General features: G+C 36.1%; 1 protein-coding gene across 1 annotated transcript in view; it reads right to left on the reverse strand.

Moving 5' to 3' along the window:
- LOC100721397 (transmembrane protease serine 11G-like) overlaps positions 1-21,085 on the reverse strand; it is a 35,455-nt gene extending 14,370 nt beyond the window's left edge. Inside the window, exons 1-4 of the mRNA XM_063240468.1 lie at positions 20,998-21,085; positions 7,768-7,889; positions 6,741-6,859; positions 636-703 (exon numbers count right to left, since the gene is read on the reverse strand). Of these exons, the coding sequence (XP_063096538.1) occupies positions 636-703; positions 6,741-6,859; positions 7,768-7,889; positions 20,998-21,011 (323 nt within the window). The 5' untranslated portion in view covers positions 21,012-21,085. The remainder of the gene's footprint in view (positions 1-635; positions 704-6,740; positions 6,860-7,767; positions 7,890-20,997) is intronic.
- Positions 21,086-21,468: the final 383 nt, after the last annotated feature.

The raw sequence follows: 21,468 nt of genomic DNA on the forward strand, positions 1-21,468 counted from the left end.
TTTCCAGCCCTCCTGTTTAGAGGCTCAGCAATGCAAGAACAAGGCTTGAGAATCTTCATTTTTTTGTGTGTTTTTTTTAAATCAATATATGTTTGCAACACATAATTACATTCATCTCGGGGAACTGGTGTGCATACATGTTACACTTCAATCATTTCAACTACACAGATATGAATACCTGGATGCGGCCTCGCTTATAAAACCTGGTCCTATTCAGAGAGGTGCAAATGAGTGCCTGACAGTTCTAGAATTTCTTTTTTCTGGAAATTAATCAAGTATTAAATTCACTAACTATGTATATCCTGTCTATATTAACATAGATTCTTGCATTTAAAAATTCATTATAGCTGTTAATAATTTGTGAAATAAAATTGAGACATAAGTAATGATTTAAAAATCTTCAATTAAAATGCAAAAGTCTTTAAAGAGACAACCAGTAGGACATATTTCAATTACTGAAGCAGCTCTGCTACTATAAATACTCTGTACCGGAGAAAAAACAATGTGATAACATTATGTCTGCTTTTTTTCTTGCTATGTCTAAAATCTTAAATTCTGTTCACAAAGAAAATAAATGAAAAGTGACTAAATAATTCAAGATTTTTAAAAATCATAGATTAGTTAATTATGATTACCTAAAGTTGACAACATGAGACGTTATGTAATGTTGGTTTAAATTGGAACTTTGAAATATCTTGTCTATCTGTAAAAAGAAAAAACACAAATTTGTTAAAAATGAATTCACATATTTTAATATATCACAATGTTTAAAGTCTATTGAGATACAAACACCATTTATTTCAGAGTTTATAGTTATTTTCCAAAAGCTCATTTAAACATACTTATCTCTATAGTTGGTATTGATATTTGAGCAATTTGCTGTATGTTCACAGATGACTGATGCAAAGAATAAACACTTAAATGTTTTTCCAACTAGTATAAAATTTAGGAGTTGGAAGTATGGCTATTTGAATATCTTTGGAAGATTATGAATGGATGTGTTACCAAAGATCTTTCAAACTCAACTGTCAGACTTATGGATGTGATTGAAGAACTGGTGTATAAAACTTTTTTTTGAAAATTTTAGGTCAAGCTTTGACTCTGTGAAAAATAGGGGATAGGAGGAAAACATATATGTATTGGACACTTTCCTTAAGCCAATAACTTATCAAGTAAAATGCATGGAATGATTACTTAGAAGAAGTAGTCAGCAGTGTGCTTTTAGATTTCCTACAAAGGATAACACCTCTGTGGTGAAAATGCCTAGATCAAATTATTTCTTAATGGAGCTGCAGCATGTTACAGAATCTGTGGTGCATGGTAATAATAAGTGGTAATATTAGGATGTGTGGTAATAATAAACCTGTTTATTGCCAATGACTCACCATATGCCAAACCTTCATTAAGCCTCAGTCTGAATAGCTAATTCCATACACATTACTTGAGAAGAACTACCACATTGTAAAACATAATGCATGTTAACTGCTTTTCACTCATCTAGATTAATTTACTCACTTTTCATCAGTGAGATATGATACCATGAATGTGTTGATGAGAAGTTTATAGAAAAAGAAATAGTTGTTTTTTTAAAAAACCCCAAATAGCCATATGTTTTACTTGTAATTGATTAGAAAGTAATTTTTTAAGAAACAGTTTTTCTGTACCTATATAATTTATATAACAAAACGAATATATATGCACGGTAAAAAAAAATTTTTTTAAAGCAATCACTCAGATTGCAGGTAAGGATGTTGGTTAGATAAGAGCAGAATACAGAGGCTCCCTGAAACAACTCAGATGCCAAAATAACACAGTGTGGGGAGTCCCGGACAGAGGGAGATGGATCCTCTCAACCCAGGAAGAAACTAAAGCAAAAAAGAACCAGTGAAACATGCCAACTAATATTGAGGCAGCTAAGATTCTGTGCTCTTGTGTGCCCAAATTCCCACTGCTTTATCTCACTGGAACCACAGTCACACTGAAGTGCAGTAACCAAGTCGGAGGTTGGCAAGCCCAGTGGAGAACGGAGCTGGCAAGGGACCTGCATCGACTTGAGATGAGGGGCACCAATGGGATGACATTTTGGAACTGAGCATGCCTGGCAAGAACAAGGAACCGCAGTGACTTCAGTCAGTTGTTCCCTTCTCAAATGAGATTGGTGGGATGTGCTTGGCCTGGGTCATGCCTGTAGCTGAGACCCAATAAGTTGTCCCAAACTAATTCCCTATACACGGCACACACTAACACAGTGAAGGCCTCAGCAAGTTGACTGACACAGAGAGGAGGGGCCAGCATATGCCGCCCCGGTTTGCACCTCAATAGCACACTGGAGTGGGCAAGATCACCTAGCCAGCATGCTTCAGAACTGTAACTAACAAGGAAAAGGACTGGGGCCTCCTCTATATCCCTGTATGGAAGAAACAAAAAATACAAGAAGAGGAAGCAACAAGAAAAAGTCCCCAGCCCCGAACCCTGAAAACATTGATCCAGGAGAAGCAAATACAAAAGAGATTAAGGACAGCAAACATGCAATATCAGACACAGCATCAGTGGACATAAAGAGATATGTTTGGGATCTCATAGATGAGTTCAAAAGTGAAATATTTAACCAAGTAAAGCAAGATATAAGTAGATTAATAAAAGAAATGCTAAGCACCTCTCAAGAAGACACAGATGGAAGAGTGGAGGAGCACAAAAAAGGAGAAAAACATTTGATGAAGAATATAAAGAAAACATAGAATACATGAAACAGGTTAACATAGATTATAAGGAAATTAAAAACTCCATTGAAAGCTGGCAAAACTACTTGAAAGAAACTAAGGATAGATAATCCAAACTAGAGGACAGGTTTGCAATGTTGAATCATGAAAGGAAAAATTTCTTTAACAAGGAAACACAGTAAAAATGTACAGGCTAGAAGACGACAAGAGGATCTATAAGTTAAGAATATAGAATGTGAATGAAGAAGCAGAGGTACAAACAAAGGGACAACAAAGGATATTCACAGAAATAATTAAGGAAAACTTCACAGGCATAGGAAAAGGAAATGATATTGAGATGTATGAGGCATACAGAACTCCAGCCACCTACAACTAAAACAGAGCTACACCCAGGCATGTAATAATCAAGATTCCAGAAATTCAATATACGAACGGAATATTAAGCTGACAGAGACAAGAAACAGATAACCTATAAAGGAAGGCCCATCAGAATTATGTCAGACTTCTGGACACAAATCATCAAATCAAGAAGAGCTTGGAGTGAAGTATTCCAAGCCCTGAAAGAAAATAACCTCCAGCCCAGATTGATGTATCCTGCAAAACTGTCTCTAGAAATTAATGGAAAAACAAGATGCTTCCAAGACAAAGAGGAACTGGGGAAATTCATGACCACCAATCCAACTCTACAAAGAATACTGAACAACGTTCTAGAGAGAGAGAGAAGTACCAGGATTCCAGGAACAGCAGCAGAGAGGCCTCAATGAATGGAGCAGAAAGTGGAATGAAGAAGAAAAGTAGACAACTAATGGCAGAAAACAGCACAACAGAAATGAGGCAGAGAAGGTTGGTTATAATTTTTAATATAGATGGCCTTGATACACTAAAAAAAAGAGAAACACAAGCAGAGTAAATCAGCAGATAGGATCCACCAAGATGCTCTTTGTAGGAAAGATAATTAACCCAAAAAAGGGTTTATGGACTGAATATCAAATATGAGAAACAGTACTCTATGTGACAGGGAACCAGAGAGCAATAGGGGCAACTAGACCAGTATTTGTGGGTAGATTGGAAAGACAGGGTTTAATAGGTAAAGGAATACAATTAGAGATCAAGTTTAGGAGGGAGAAGGTTCGGAACCACTTAGGTAAATAGCAGGTTGCCCCTCCAATCTAAAAACTGAGGGTGCTGGTGAGACCCAAAAATGCACAATGCACCCTGGGGGAGTGAAAGGGGAGGAATAGTCTTTAAAAAGATGGCATAAGATATTGTTAATAATGTATCAGGATTTAAAACCCATATTGCTCACACTACTCTGCTTAGATAGATTTTATTCAGTCCCAGATTGTCTACTTGCACTAGATCTGAGGGCACAGACAGCTATCCCCAAAATAGCAGGCTATAGTACAGTAATCATCTTTAATTTCCTATTAACTTAATCTGGATCCTTGTATAACTTATAATGTTTTATCATGACTGATCTTAGTTAAATCTGGTTTGTTTGATTGCTGTTTGGTATCGACAGATTTTATTCAAAACTGTTATGATTGACAGTATCAAGTCTGAGAGTATAGGCAACTACACTGAAGATGACAAGATTCACTATGATACCAATTCTGGTTTGATTACTACCTGTTTTTGAAGTTTTACACTAAAAGTTGTTTCTAATAATATTGTTATGTACTGCTATATTCAATTATACTATGTCTGATAATATAGACAATTCTATTGAAGACAACAAGAGACAATACAGTAACCATGGTAGAACTCCTTGTACAGTGGTTTTATATGTCTTTTTCATTTCATGTGTTTATAGGAATATGTTTTGTTTTATCTTGCTGTTTTGTTTCTCCCTCTAATATAGAAAGGATAGAAATATATGTTAATACTCATGCATGCATAGAATCTATAAACAGTTTACGAGAACTGATCTTATAATGCATGAAAAAATGAACAAATACTTTGAAGAAAAAGAGATACTATAGTACCTAATGCTGATCCTGTAGTGTCATGATGCGAAATCCAGTAATAGTATTATTCTTTGTTCAGAGTGATTTTAGCCTACTTTTGTTTGTATAATCTCAACACAAATGAAGATATGGATAAGTGCATGTATGTTCAAGTGTATAAGATTGATAACCATATTACTAAGATTTGTTGGATAGTTGAACAGAACTGTTTGCAGTCTCGCTGTTTAAATCCCTACTTTGTATGTTTCACTTTTGTATCTTGAACAATTGTTTGTAAGAGGACAATATGTAATCATCAACTAGTGATTTCCTTTCTTTTTATCGGTACCGGGGATCGAATGCATGACCACCTGCTTGCAAGGCAGGTGCTTATGCCGCTGAGCTAAATCCCCAGTTCCAACTAGTGATTTCTTATTGTTTATTTTTTCTTTGAAAGTATGTGTTATTTCTATCCATCTTCTGTTTTGTTTAGTCTTTCTTTAAATAAAATTACAACAATAAAATAAAATTTAAAAAAGCAATCACTCAAGGAAAGTATAATGAAAAGCATTAAAGGCAATTCTAAATCACTGTCTAGAGTCACAAAAGGCTTTCAGTAGTTGTGCAGGGACCATATTACTTACAAAGTTGAAAATATTTAGTATCTTGTATTTTACACTTCTCTGACTTACGATATAAATTACAGCTTTTCCCTTTTAATATTATCTCTACTTACATTTTAGAGGCCAAGACCTATACTAATGAATTGCTCACTTATTTTCTAGTCATATGCTTGACAAATATTTTCATGGTCCTACCATGTGATGACCCCATGAGAGGTATCAGAAACAAGAACTAAACTTAGCTGTCAAACATCTGCCGTCTTTGTTCAGCATAAGTAAACCTGTAAGCTGGAGCAGACTTAGACATATACCATAATGATGCTGTTTTCAAGTGTTTGGTGCTTTAGCAAAGGAGTATGAAAGTTTTGGGAGAGCATTGGAAACAGATGGAAGCATTGCTTTTCAGACTTTTAATTCGTTACACCTATTAATCCTCAAACTATCCCAGAGAGATAAGTGAAATTATCCTTACTTTGTAGTTGAAAATTTGGATTCAAATCATTTTTTCTTGTTGTTAGAGTGACAAAGATAAACTGCAATATAAATCTAGACATTTCCAACTCCAAAGGTTAGTTTGATCTCCAACTCAATAAATTGCTTCCTGTAACAAAACATACTCTGTCCTTCTTTCCTCAAAATTTCCTGTAGGTAAGTTTCTAGGAAGACATGCCCACCCCAGTTGGTTGCATTCTTCAGCTCATGGCACCAGCTTCCGCTCCTGATTATGAGATGACTCAAGAAATAGTTCTGAACCTGGTGAGAATGCTCTTCCATCTTTGGTCAACGCTGGGCTCAACAGCTGCTGTGTGCACAACCTAAGTTTCCAGCAGAAAAGCTGGTCTGTTTTTTATGTGTTATATTTGGATGCTTGGCATTAAGTTGCCTGCTGGGAAATGTGCCAGGATTATCTACAGATATGTTCTAATTTAATGGTGTATGGTAATATTTTTTGTGCATAAATGATTGAGTTGTTTCTGCATAACTCTAATAATTCATTTTGTGACTAGTTATGGGGTTTTCTATGGGGCTTGCAGTTTTTCATTCTACTATATGATCTCCCATATAATGTATTTTCTAGACTTCTTGAGTTAACACTGATCAAAGTTGCTAGGTAAAGCGAATAAAAACAAAATCAGTTTGAATTTCAGATAAATAATGAATTATTTTTACTACAAGCATGTTTCAAATGTTTCATAGGGATATTTTCACAAATTGAAATTACAGTGCAGTTGGGCATTATATATTCCATCTGGCAGTGCTAATAAGGACATAATTAAGTTGCTCTCAATTTGCCTCTTATTACTCACAAAACAGATGTTTCTGACACTGAAGGCTGACCTATCTCTACTTCAGTATACTGCTTCTCTTAACAAAGCTTTCTGTACTCTGCCATGTTCTGTTCCCTCAATAAAGTTTCCAGTAGTAACAATGTTGGCAAAGCTCATGCTTACCTCATTATTGACTTTTTGTTTCAGGTCAGTTCTAGCCTTTGAGTGTTCCACAGAAAAGTCAGGACTATAGTCAATACTGGGGATCTGGAAAGAGACCTGGTAATAGTGAGCTGTCTGATCTGGAAGGAAGAACAGCAAAGGATGATTTCCATTTTGTTCACCTGAGTTGTATAAACACAAGAAACAAACGGGATAAACAAAGAATGTTATTGTTACAAATAGACATGATTTGTCCCCTGAAGTGTCATGTGCTAGAAGCTTGGAGCTCAGCATAACGGTATTAAAAGTTGGGGGCCTAGTCAGGGATGGCTGGGGTTCTGTGAAGGGAGTAATCTGGGCTGTAGGAGTGGATTAGTTCCGTGAAAGTGGATGTATGAGGAGCAAGCCCTTTGCAGTCTCTGGCTTCTTCATGGGCCGTGAGGTTCACCTCTTACTCTGTCATCAAGCTGCCTTTTCTTCTATGATGCAGCCAGCCCCTCACTGGCTGCCCTCCAGAAAACTAAACTTGTTTTCTTTATAAACATCCTGCTTCAGTTATCTGGTTATAGCAACCGTAACCATTCTGTCAGTTACATAACTAGTGAACTTGTAAAAACTAAACATAGAATAGCTGTATTCAATATATCCCCCAGTTCTTTAAGATTACATATTTTCCTAGTCACCATGATAGTCATATCCTGAGACAAATATTACTTGCTAGAGATAATTAACACATTTAAGCATTAACATATTTTTATGTTTATTTCAAAGTTAGAATTTCTACTAAAACAATTTTGCCATTAGTTTATTAAATATTATTATACCATAAATAAAATAGCATGTGAATTTATTGGTTAAGAAATAATACTACACGAACCATTCCAAATTTTCAATGCTAGAAGTAATACTTATGCATAAAGTTTTCTCAAGTATATGCAAATTTATTCAGAGGAAAATTTTATTCCAAAATATTAGAAAATACTAAGACTTTGAAATAAATTTTTTTGTCTTTAAATTTACAAATTAATACAGTGAAGTGCATGTTTACCATACTCTAAAAAATAAACAAGGAGACCAATAATTAATGCCAGAGCCAACACAATGATTGTAGTAATAAAGGCAATCATCCATGGCTTCAGTGAATGTGTTCTTCTGTCCAGTCTTCCTGGCCTATTGACAGAGACAGAGAGAGAGATATGCATATTAAAAATGATAGGGCTTGAAAATTAACTAATCTCTTTGATGTTGAATTTTTCTTGGAATTCTTTTTTTAATTTTTAATTTAAATTAATTTTAGCTTAAAAACAAAAAAAAGTGATGACATAGAATTTTAAAATGAAACAATGGATCAATATTGGTTAATATATTGTGTATTGTTATCTTCAAAGTAGTTGTTCAGATTACAAGATATAAGCATACAAAGTGATCAAACAATTGAGTAATGAAAGCACAAAATGTTCTTTTTGAAGAACTAACAGATTAGTATTCTTAACTCATACTTCATTTGGTAATACAGTGATGCCTTGATTCAGAACTTAATTTGTCCCAAGTTTTAGAGTAGATGGCACATTTGTGTTTGTGTGGGAAAGATGGTCTTGGTTTGTTTTGGGTATCTAGTAACAGTGGAATGTGTGCGTGGTAAAAACCGTGAGAGTGATATGCAAATGACTGACAAATGGGAAACTCTTGCAGAAATAGGGTAATAAAATAATGTTCAGCCCATTCTCAGTGTCAGGGCCCACATTCTGTCTACACAATGTGAATGAGCAATTGTGGAGTTGAGGCAGGCTGGGAGAGGACTGACATGATTGTCCTGAGAAACTTTGTTCACAGAGAATTTGGACAGGAATATTGTTCACAGATTTCAAGGTGCTGGTTCTTATTCTGTCAAAATTAGGCTTGAAGAAGCAGGAATTGTCTTTCCTGGGAGTGGTACCTCACTGTGAAGGGGAAATGGGCCCACACTTGATACACAGTTGAAGAGATCATTTGAATCGCCCTTGTAGGCAACAGTGATCTGGTAGGGTTGATGATGCACTGGCATCCTTGGGTCTGGGCACAGGAGACTCTAGAGGCAGTTTCCAGCCCTCAAACCATCAGCTTTTCAGGTGGCACCAGTTCTAAATTCTGTTGGGTTTCTGACAAGATACAGTCACTCTCACTTGCTACTACTGAATTTCTGACAGGAGAAGAGCGTTGTAACCTGCAAATACCCAAAGCATCTTCAGAAGACCTCACCACAGCAAGAACTGGTCACATACTCATCTCCTTTACTAGTAGAGATCTATGGCAATTATGAACTCTTTCAGTGACATTTGAGTACCTTCTGCATGTCAATCAATTATCTGCTAGAGACCCAAACTGATTAAGTTGTAGCCTCCTGCTTTTAGGGATGTATGTCTAGAGACACATGAGGTTACTACTATAATACAGTTATGTGTCGTGATGAAGTCATACTCCAGATTTAAACTATGCCCATATTTTAGTTAAGGCTTGCTCTGTTTTTCTCACTATCTTTCTGAGTCAGATATAGAAAACAATTCATAAAAACGACTTGCTTTTTAAAAAAATTCTCATCTGTAAATGATTGTTTAGCTATTGAACTATTGCTCTTCGCACAACAGAAACCTCACTGAGACTCACTTACACTTTTATGTAGTATCACGAGTAAGAAATGCTTTTAGTTCATTTCCCTAACCATGAAGATACACTCTAAAATACTTATCCCTCGATCATTTTTTCTTTAACAAAAGTATTTTCCTCCCTGTTTGTTTTAGTACTCAATTTTAACTTAAACAGTGACTAATTTCCATGCCAGAGGTAGATAAGTGAAAGCTTGTGCTTCATGAATACTTGGCAAATGTTTGTCTGCAAAATAGAAGAATGCATCATAAAGCAGGAAATTGCTGTAAGATATTTGCAACATGCAATCAGTTTTGCTGGAAATTAATTTCTTTGTCCATGAGAAGAAGAGAAATAAGATTATTTACCTGATGTCAAGATAAAATTATAGTTTTTAACTCTTAAATTTGCTAACGGACAATTCTTTCTTTCCTTCTTGAATTTCCCCTCCCCTAGTCCTTACAATTTTGAGAATTTAACTTAGAACAGACTATCCCAGTAGGTGGACTAAACAGGTGCACTGTAGTGCAGGAAAATCAAGTCATAGAAGTCTGTTGTCCAAACAGAAGGAAAATGCTACCTGACGGCTCCTTATGGTATTCACATCACTAGGAAGGTGAACGGTGACAAGAGCTAGCCATTCATCAAGTCCGCAATAGAAGGCTGTCCAAAAAGAGCCAAGTATCTTTGAAAAGCATTCTTCTTTTAACCCATTACCTACCATCACTTAAATCTAAATTGCTTTCCTTATCTTATGGGCTGATACTTCCTGAGAAGCAACCCTTGTCAAAGTGGAAAGAGCTCTTTCTACTTTTTAACATTAATCGTTTCTTTCAGTATCATAATCTTTTACCAAGTGCATGCTCAGATCCTGGCCCCTTAGATCTCATATCATATGTGGTTTTTCCTGGAGATTTTCACATACATCAGCTAAAATGGTGTTGCTCAGTAATTCAGAAATGAAGAATAAAGGGGTTTATTTCTGCCACAGCACTGACAAAGATTTGAAAGGCTCTAAAAGAGGCTGCCTGAGCACTGATGTAGCATGTGAAGATCTGCAGTTATCCTGCCTGCATTCTTATCCTGGTTCCCCAACTGTTGAGCCTTAGGCCAGCATTGATCCTTCTGTGTGCCTTAGCTTCTTCATCAGTGAAATGGGAGCAATAATATCCCCTGCTGGATCATCAAAAAGCCTAACTGAATTTAAGTGTGAGAACACTCAGAGCAGCAGCTGAAATGGTAAAGACTTTGGGGTTTTGTTTACTTTAGTAGTATTGTTTTCAGTAGTATTATATTCAAAAATTGCTGAGAAGCAATTTCAAGGTAGCTTTCATACAGCTTCAGTGGCATTATCTGGTGGGAAGGTTGTACTGGATGGTGATCTTGCAACTCATGAATGCACTGGGGTTAGAACTGGTGCCCAGAGCTGTGGAATTCAAGTAGCAAATGGTGTACGAACTCTGACCAGATTGAGGGTTACACGGGGGGACCTAACAAAGCCATGTTTGTGCCCCGGGTGTTTTCCCACAGACAAAAGAGACACCAAGCTTGAGGGAGGAGGAGAATTCTAGCCTGTAAGAGAACTCACAGGCTCAGAAGGAGGGACACATATTGGAGCATCCATGAGGAAAGAGCTATCAGACAAAGATAATAAATATGGTAGAATGTGACATGAGGTGAACGGGTCATCAAGTTGGACTTTTTAGTTCATTGACTTAAGAAGAGGAAATAATTTGAAAAAAACACCAGTAGGAAGTGGAATTATTATTCATGATAACAGTGGCTGAGTAATCAGGATGATCGGTGTTCTGACTGCACCACCAGACACTATGAGACTTTCATAAAGTTGGTGATGTGGGCACAAACACTGAAGGTATACGAAAGATTAAATGAGACTTGGGTTTTACATTTCATGCTCTGACAAACTGTGTGTCTGTTGTATAATCTTACATAATGTAAATAAGAAAGACGTAGAGTTTCATAACTAGAAAGCTGACTCATTAAAATATGATTAACTGGCATTTTACTAGCCAGAGGTTTAAAAAGGAATAATCAAAGTCTGAGAGTGTTTCCCTTTAGAGCTTTAAATTTACTAGAATTTTCCATGAGGAAAAGTGTTTGTTGAGAGAAATTTAGGTTATTGAAATTTAAATTTAAGTTAAAACCTGATAAGGACCCAAAGGATTGTACAGAGCATTGAAAGAGAGCGCTGGAGGCAGGTGGGGCCCAGGGGCTCCTCACCTTTACTTCTGCCTGTGCTTCTTTTTCTTTTTCTTTCTTTCTTTCTTTCTTTCTTTCTTTCTTTCTTTCTTTCTTTCTTGCTTGCTTGCTTGCTTGCTTGCTTTCTTCCTTCCTTCCTTCCTTTTCTCTCTCTCTCTTTCTTTCCTTTCATTTTTTTAAAACCATTTTCACTTACGCATCCTTTGTCATCAACCATCTCTCTTCTTCTGGTCACTTAACATGCTCACAGGCAGTAGAGGTACAGATGTTTCCCAGTGAGTGAGTCCTTCTGTCATTTTACCTGACTCCTGGGAAGCAGTTCTTATTTGAAAGATAAACTTTGAAAGTTTCAGAGTCTTCCTTGAGTTGGCAAGAACTATTTGGAATGGCTGGAGAAATTGCTTTTCCTATTATTTTTTTTTTGTTTTTGTTTTTGTTTTTTGAGACAGGGTCTCTCTATGGGGTTCAGGCAGGCCTTGAAATCAATAGGTTCATGGCCTCAAGTTCATGGCAATCTTCCTACTTCAGCCTCCTGAGTGCTAGGATGTAGACATGTGTCACCATACCCAGCTGGAGAATTTTCATAAATGCCAGAAAAGAAGGATGAAGACAGGTGGTGACTTGGACAACTTCAGGGCAAAGTAACTTGCACTTAATGAAAGTCCCCTGGAGCCTCTCGAGGCTCTTGTCTCACTGTTCTGTCTTTATTCTTTCTCTTTATTCCTTTCCTTTTTTGCTTTCTTTAAAAACTTTATTAAGATATAAGTCTCATACATATTTTGGGTGCTGATGAGCTATGTGTGTGTCTTTGTTGTATCATCCTAAAGTTCATTAATTTAAAGTATATAAGTTAATGATTTTCAGTACATTCACAAAGTTGTTTAGTCTCACCATTGTGATCTGTATTTTATATTATTCATTAGTTTTGAAGAGATGGGCTCTTACTCTGTGGTCCAGGCTGTCCTGAGCTCACAATCCCCCTGCCTCAGTCTTCCAAATTGTTGGGGTTATAAACAAGCGCCACCACTCCTAACTTCACAGTGTATTTTTTTTAACAGTTTGCATTCCGAGATAGAAATCCATGCTCACTTACAGTCACTACCCATCTCCCCCAGCCCTAGGGACTAGTAGTTTACTTTTTTTCCTCTATAGACTTGTTTATTCAGGGCATTTCACATAAATAGAATGGTACAATGTATGATTTTTCTTGTCTTCATTCATGCTGTAGAATATGGCAAGACTTTATAAAAATAATCCAAAATTTAATAACAAAACAAGATAGTAATAGTCAATGTGCCATGATCAAAATCTTATTACTCAGAATATAAAAGAGAGGAAAAGACTGTCTTACAAAGAGAAATAAATAATGGCTCATCATTTTCAATAAGTAAGAGAAACTAGTAGTATAAATGAAATTAATTAGCATGCATTAAAATATTTTTGAAACAATGGAGTAGATAATTTGGGAATTATTTAACCTTCTCTGTACTTCCTATTTATCATATATATATAGTTTCTCATATAAGGGCAAGTGTGATATTTAAGCTGTGTATGTGACTTATTTTACTTAACACTGTGTTCTCAAGTTGCATTGTTATTGCCAAATAATATTTCATTTTATGAATATTTTCACATTTTATGTATCTTTTCACCAACTGAAATACCTTTGCATTGTTTCTATTTTTTGAAAGTTAAAAATAATGTTTCTACGAAAATTCATGTTAAATTTTGTCTAGATATGCATTTTCTCCATTTCCTTATCATATTTATTAAGAAGGGAATGGACCACAGAATAATCTTATGTTTAACCTTGCACCATTTTACCTGCCCATCATTAATGCATATTATAATTTTTCCACATTCTTGCCATCTTTTATTTTTTCTTGCTCTTCTATAAACACTTTTCTCTTGCTTTTCTTCCTTCTACCCATTCTGCTGTCTTGTTACTTTACTCTCTCTAATCTGTTCATTTCTTCTTTCCCTCCTTTTTATTTTTAATTTTTAATGATGATTTAAAGTATGGAATGATTCACAAGTTCCCAGATTACCCGAGCTCTAAAGCTTGAAATCATGTGACAACTCCCTTACTGGCAAGCCCTTCACCTAACCAGTCTGTCCCTGAATTGTTTCTCCATGTGTCTCTTCATTTTCCTAACACTGTCCTGTCTCAGGCATTCAATGTGTCCCATCTGGACAACCACAATGGCCATTAACAAGTCTGTTTCCAGAAAATGCCCTCTCCAATACATCATACCATGTTGTCAAAATTATTTTACAAATGTAAATTCCAATAATGTGATGTTATGGTTCAAAAACCTAAGCTATTTCTTAGTACATAGAGTTTAAATTCTTTTAGTTAAGTATTTATTCATTTGTTTGACAAATACAATGCTGAACAAAAATGTACAGTAAAAGACACATTGCCAGCAGGCCCCCTCCAAATGCTTCCGCTCACTTAGAACACACGTATTCCATTGTTGTTCCTACTTTCTGGAAATCCTCATTGCCGAGTGTCTTCACAAGCCAAGACACAAAATTTGGTGGATGTTGCTGTCAGGTGACACCCAGAGGAAAGGCAGCTTATAAAAATATTACAGTGTGTCCCCAGTGACCTCATTCACACGATCTGTCACCATATAACCTCTGGCTGTTCTCCACAATCAAAATGATGATGAAATTTGAATGTTTTGATTTGATTCAGGACAGTCGGGGAGGCACAGCAGTGCAGCTAAGATGAAAGATTTGCAGAGCTGCTTCAGGAAGTGGAGAGAATGAGGGCGTACCTGTGCCCAAAGCTCAGCAAGCATCCTGAGGGCGATTCACAGCAATGTGTCTTTTACAGAAATACACTAAAATTTTCTTCTGTAACAAATTCACCCTATTTACCTCGCATTTACTGAGACTCAGGATGTACTAAAAACTGCTGTTTTCGCCTGGAAAGCTGTGGTGAAGATAAAGACCAGAGCTCTCACTGCCATGGAGGTTACTTATTTTGATCACCAGATTCAAAATCAATCAAAAGATTATTATGATCAATGATAGAATTAAAATTCACTGAGTGCCTGGACCTCGGAGGCTGAGGCAGCGGGTGCAGAGCGCAGGGCTGGGCAGCAGGGAGTCAGCAGGAGAAAGGCTACCAGAGCTGGGAGGTACTCGGGAGGAGGCAGGTCACAGTGACCTGAGGCAGCAGCCATGTCAGCAAGTTCTGAGCGCTGGACAGGAGTGGTCTTGCTGAATTCCTGGAGGAAATGAATCCAGGGTGGCTGGGCTGTGCCAGGAAGGGTTGGGAAAGCCAGCCACAGAAACAGACAAGGATCAGATCACGGGGGATCTTGAGACCACAGCAAGGTGTGACACATTCCAAAGACAGCTTTAAGTATGGGAGGGACATGATTATCATTTTTAAAAGACAGTTCTTCCATTTTTGAGTTGGATTTACTTCTCTTAGCTAGAAGAATTTACTCTTACTCTAGAGTGCTTCCCTTCACAAGTGCTACCTGTTCCTCAAACTCACTTCGCTTTGGGTTTTGCTCGTAACACCGAGGCCAGCTGTGACTCCCACTAACACATGTGCCCTCCATGGTGTGCTTCTGCCCTGTCTTATTTTGGGGCTGTGTTCTCTGCCTTTCTGTGGCTGCAGTCGTGTTCATGCAGTGCTTGGCCCAAGTGGATGGTAAATCCTGGCTATGTCACTGAGCTGGCTTTGCTCTGCTTGCTGCCACACCAGCGGAATACAAGGGAAGGGATATGGAGCAGGTAAGTGAGAGGCCTGAGTTCCATCTCATCCTCTTAATATTAGTCCAGATTGCTTTGGAAAGAAGCAGAAGCCAAAAATTAAGACAATAGACAACATGGGGATTACATGCCTGTAATCACTTGGGAGGCTGAAGCGGCTTAAGGCCAGCTTGGGTTAGAATAGCTTAAAACTATGTAGTAAGACTGCCTCAAAAAATCAAATCAAGAGAAAGTAAGATAATTTAGAAAAGTTCTCATGACTTGCATAAACTTGTCTATGATCTACTTTTTACTAAGTATGTCATATCCATATACCTGCTCGGTACGATGAATGTAAACTTCACATATTATGAACATGTCCTAATAAAGCAAAATTAAAAACAAGAGTGTTTTTGTAGGTTTTTGTTATCTTGTGAGGAAGAATAAGGGTATTATCTCTTATTTAGATAACTTTATTTATTCCTTTGTGTTTATCCCATAAGCTTTATTAAGATAATGGCATATATATATGTATATTTAAGGTTTGTACTGTTTCATAAATGTATCCAATGTGAAATTATTACCACAACTAAGCCAACTGGCATATTACAAAATTGGTAAGTTGGCACTTTTTCAAGTGTGTGTGGGCAACACTTAGCATTGACTCTATCAGCAAATCTCAAGTACACAGCATAGTATAAGTAACCCTACTAGACATTAGATGTGCTGGGTTGAATCTTAATGTTTCTATCTGCATTATCATGTTTCAGACATTTTGAGACATGTTCATAGACAGCGTGGTAATACGTGATTCTATGCACCAATAGGTTTCAGACAAAAGAAGTACAATTTTACACAATACTGTGTCTGTTTCAGACAATTCCCCAGAGTATCTCACTCATAATATTGAACAGAATAAAAAACAACATTTCTCAAAAATTACTTTTTCCTAAGATTTTGGTCACAGCAGACTCATCAGCTCTTTAAGAAGGAGGTTAGGTTTAACAGAAAAAAGTGTGATTGTTTTCAGGACTTAGAAGGCATGTGACCTGGCCTCAGGCACCAAAGCCTGAGTTTATTAATTATAAGTTGGAGATAATTTCCACAGAGATGTTAAGAGAATTAGGATGCTCACTCAATTAGCAGCTATCGGGCTTAAGTAAAACAGTGGTTGTGGCTGACTCTGTAGAACACAATTAGATGCTTTAAAAAATGTAAACAGTAAGTGTTGTGCTCAAGGCACATTTGCCTTGCTTTCTTTGGAGTTTCTGTCAACACTGCACTCAAGAGGCCTCTATCTAGCTAACTTTCATATCCCTACTTCTGTTACTCACCCTAATGTGTTAGTGCCATAACACATGCCAGGAGCAGCCCTCTATTACATCAGCTAAGTGTCAGTGGCGTTTGTACGCATCTGATAAGCCATCTTAAATGCTGGAAGCTCTTTCTGCTTTGCCTGGCGCATTTATATCATGTAATCAGAGCCTCCAGAAAGTGTCCTCAGAGAGTCTAAGGGCCCCGGAAGAGGCAGGGAGTGGTGCTTTCCCCAGGTTGCTCCACCTGACTCCAAATGGGTTTGGAAGAAAAAAAATGGTAAGGCATTAGGGTGAACCACAGATCCCGTAAATAGTAATAATGGAGATAATTAATAGCTTTTAACTTATATAGCACTTTACTGTGTACAGTTTCTATGCTCTGTAACATTTGATCCATCCAACAACTATGTGAGATTCATAAGGCAAATATTATTCTCATTTTCAATGGAGGCTACTGAGGCTAAAGAAATTTCCCCAAGAACACAAAAGTAGTAATTGGTTCACCTAAGCTCCATGTCTTTTATTTATTAACACGTCCCTCTATATAGCATATAGGCTGTAATGAAGAATTACCATAGTAGTGGCAAATGTGGCACATTAGAAAAATAGAAACTTGAGACCAAGGAATAAATTTTGAGGAGCAGAACTGTAATAATTCCAGTAGGTCTGGAAGAACTGCAAAAATTCATAAAAGTAGTGTACGTTACTAGCCAGGGTTGCCATGACAACCAAGGCCTTTAATTGAGCGACTGGCTCATTCTGTGACAGAGGCATGCTTAGGTCACAAGTGTCCCTCTGGTGCCGAAGGCACCCTTGACATTGACTGCCTGGGCTGTGCCCTTTCAGACCCTAAAAGACAGAGGTCAGCAGACAATTATTCCCTTCGAAAAAACCTAAACTTTTTGTTGAGAAAGGCTAATTCACCTACAAACACAATCCGATAAAGCGAGTGTAATGCACATGTCTGAAATGGCAGACCAGTCAAAATAAAAAGGATAGTAAGAGAATAGTTAGAAGAAAAATTAAAAGTAAGCAAAGGAGACAGAATATGTCAATAATATTTTATGAGTTTGTGAATGGAAAGAGAGAAAAGTCATTTCAGTACGCGGAGTTAATAGAGGATATCTTTTTTCTTGTGGATGGAATATTTTTGAGTATACTTACAATGACAAAAAATGTGTTAGTAGATATTGTGAAGTTAGGAGGGAGCTTGGGTTCAGAGCATATTTACATATTTATAGATTATAATCTATAAATTATAAACTCATTGGTCCACTCATTTGACATTTCCTTTCATGTGGGTCAAAGGAGGTAAGATATTAACATTCTCACATGTTTTGACATAGTAGATTGGAAACTTAGACTGCTGAAAAACATCCTTTTGACATCATGAATTGATGCAGTTAGAGCTGTTGGCCTGGTATGAAATTAAAATTCTCATTTAAATGATCAGTCACCTTCTCTGAAGTATTATGAGAGGGCAAAAGATAAGAATTGAACATTTGAGAAAGCTGGAGAAGTTTGAATAGTAATTTCAGAAAATATATAAAGAGGATGTATAAATTCAGGGCAGAGTTTCAGGCTTGAATGAATGCATAACCCTTGAACATTTATGAAGGGCTCTGGGCACAGATGAACAAACTTTCAGATAGTTATATTTTGTCTAGACAGAATCTAGTATGGATGATGGAAGAGACAAAAGGGAAGAGAATGTAGTGTAACTTTAAATATCATTAGAGAATTTGTTCAAATGAGGAACATTTTGATCCCAAGAAAAACAAAGATAAGCAGTAAGTGTGCATGTGTGCATGTGTGTGTGTGTGTGTGTGTGTGTGTGTGTGTGTGTGTGTTGGAGGTAGTCACTGATACATTTGAAGGATTTAAAAAATTAGAAGAATAAGTTTTTTTTAATATTCTGATATACGAGAATACTATAAGAAGGAAGTTTAGGATAGTCATAGAATCTAAAATTATAATTCAGAGAGAATAATTCCAAGTCATGACAAACCCAGGGTGTGGATCTGAGTGTAGTATTTCAAGAGACAATTGTATGGATGAGAAGATCAAGAAAATGAATAATTTCCACTACCAGGCACAGACGCTACTTAGGGGTAAATGTCAGCTTGGCATAGAAAATGAAATAGAAATGTACAGTAAGCACCATAATAGGACACGTAGAAGGACAGCACTGAGGAGAAAAAATGGGGTGAATAGTAGAGTTCTGTAAGCCTCAAAAGAACAAGATAATTTCCCAAGGCCTTGCAAAGTAATGGTCTAAGACGTTAAGGATAGACACTACCTCCTTAATCATGCAGTGTGTTGCATTGTGAGAGAATAAGAAACCCTTTTTTGAGAAGACCTCAAGACATGTGATTCTTTACATCACATGTCTTGAGCAAAAAAAAAAACTGTGTTTCATATTCAAGGGATTATAGGGAATGGTCAATGTAAAAAGAAATTTAGAGTGTACAATTTTTATTAATTGTGCGATGCCATTTCAGGAATTCTGAAAGCAAGTGCAGAAAATTATTTTAAGGAAACAATTTCGATTTTGTGCAAAAATTAGCCAGGAAGAGTGTTATTAGAGAGACTAATGTTTCAAGTACACTAATAAGTAGAATAGGAATTCCAATGTGTGTTAAAAATTTAAAAATAGAATACATTTAAACGAAAGATTATCATACTATTTACCTATAAAACAAGTGAGCATAAATTAACACAAATATATTTGTGTTTAAGTCTTATTTTAAAATGCATATGATTAAAAAAGAAAATGTGAAAGTATATATGCATACTTGTGTGAATGTTTGTACACATGCATATGTATATGTTTTGATCGGACTTTGTGTTTTTAAAAGTGGAATTTTGCTACTTCAGAAAAATAACTACTCTTGTTCTGTTTGTGTGTCTTTCTCTTCTCAATTTCGTTCCATCTAGTCCTACATAACGTGGAAGGAGAAATTGAAAAAAAAAATCCTGAAAATGGAAGTTACCAAGAGTATAGATACCCACTCAATTTCATGGACTGGGGCACAGATGCAGGTCTTCTGCTCTTTCAAGATTGTGATTTTACTCTATTTTCTTGGATTCCTTCCTTTTATCATTTGTTTATCTTTCTTTTGTCTTTCATCAGCTATAGTACAGAATTGGCAATAATATAAACTTAAACAGAAACTTAATTCCAAGTGTATGCATGGTTCCAGGCATATAATAATAGTAGTTGAAAAATGTGTAACTATTAAGAAAAAAGGGATTAATTGGATTATTTCTATTGGTATAGCATCAATTTTTCTATGGATTGGTGATACTCGAGTAAAAAGAAAAATAATAATAATCATCTCTATTATTACCCATTTAAAAAGCAAATCCTAATATATGTAGCAGTTCTATAAACTTATATGACAAATTATTATGAAAAGTTTTTTGTTTGCTTATATTGTCTTTTAACAAATAAAACTTAATTTCGGGCTATAAGGTGGGCAAGTGAAAAATGGAGCATTTTAAATGATTGGAAAGAAATTTGTTGGAGGAACTGAGTTCTGTGTTTAATTAAATTTTATGTACACATATCCACTTATTACCATTGCAAAAATGTTATTCTGGCTCTGCATTATAAGAAAAGGCATTTGCGTCTCCTCTTAATTTACTTCCTATGAGTAGATGAAGAATGCTGAACAATATTTTTAAAATATAAATGTAATCAGACAGGAAAATGAGAATTAAAAATGTTTAAGATTTATCTTTTATGGACTTCTGAATCTGATACAAAAATATTATTTATTTGTTTCTCGTTTTCTATATGCTGTGTAAAAATTGCTTTTAGGTTTTCTTTATTGTTTAAAAAATAAAGGGGATTTCTTACAGAATATTAAAATTCTTAACTTTTTTTGAACTTCAGCTATATTTATCAATTTCAGAATAAGGATTAAACAATACTTCCTGTATAATTTAGGTATTTGCTATTTTTTGATATCGATTTAATACATAATTTTGGAGGCTCACCAGGACCATGATATATTCTGAAGTCTTGGATGAGGTGAGATTCTATCTTCCTTGTCCCTTGGCGCAGAGAATTACAAATTTACTTCCAGGTCTCTGCTTTTCCTCTTATCTTCCTGTGATTATCTTATTGTCAGGCTAGGTTTTTCCATTAAATTCCAACACTAAATTAAATTTTAACTTAATTCAACTTAGTTTTATCCTAAACTTTTTTGTCTTTTTCTTTTTAAATCATTAAAATGGTTTCCTGAAAAAAAGAGTATTAACATTATTATGTCATTATTTTCTCCAATAATAGAAGAGAAAAAAAGTGATTACATTGTCAGCTCAGAATCATTTCCAATTTGAACTAAAGACCAAACTAATGGAAAATAAATCCGTCAAATACGAAATAAGACTGAACTTACTGATACATGCACATGTTGAGAATGCAAACTCCTCCACTTTGGTGCTGCTTTGTGATTTCCTCTGCAGATAAGCAGGATTTTGAGTATTCTTTCAGACTGGTGAATCAACTGGAGTCAAAACTACTTAAGGATTTGAAAGAAACTCGTTTAACAAGTTGGGATGTGTAAGTGTTAGCCAATAGCATGGTTGGAGGTAAAGAATGGCTTGATAAGTCTTTGTTACAGGAAATAAGAATTTCCTGGTTCTGGCTAATTAAAAAAGTGAAACAACATCAAACCTAAGCAACACCCTTAGGTATTATGAGAAATTTTGTATTTGTCTTTCGAGGGGTGGTGTCCCTCCTTCTGAGTCAAAACAAGTCTGGTCTCAGGTTGGGTGTTCATCTCTTTCAGGTGCAATCCTTAAATCAGATCACTGGTTTTCATGAATTCCTGGATGAGCCTTGACTAGCTTTTCTTAGTGCAATGGTG

This window comes from Cavia porcellus, unplaced genomic scaffold (genome assembly GCF_034190915.1).
Source record: "Cavia porcellus strain 051 isolate PalLab524CR breed Dunkin Hartley unplaced genomic scaffold, mCavPor4.1 scaffold_30, whole genome shotgun sequence".
NCBI classification, from domain to species: domain Eukaryota; kingdom Metazoa; phylum Chordata; class Mammalia; order Rodentia; family Caviidae; genus Cavia; species Cavia porcellus.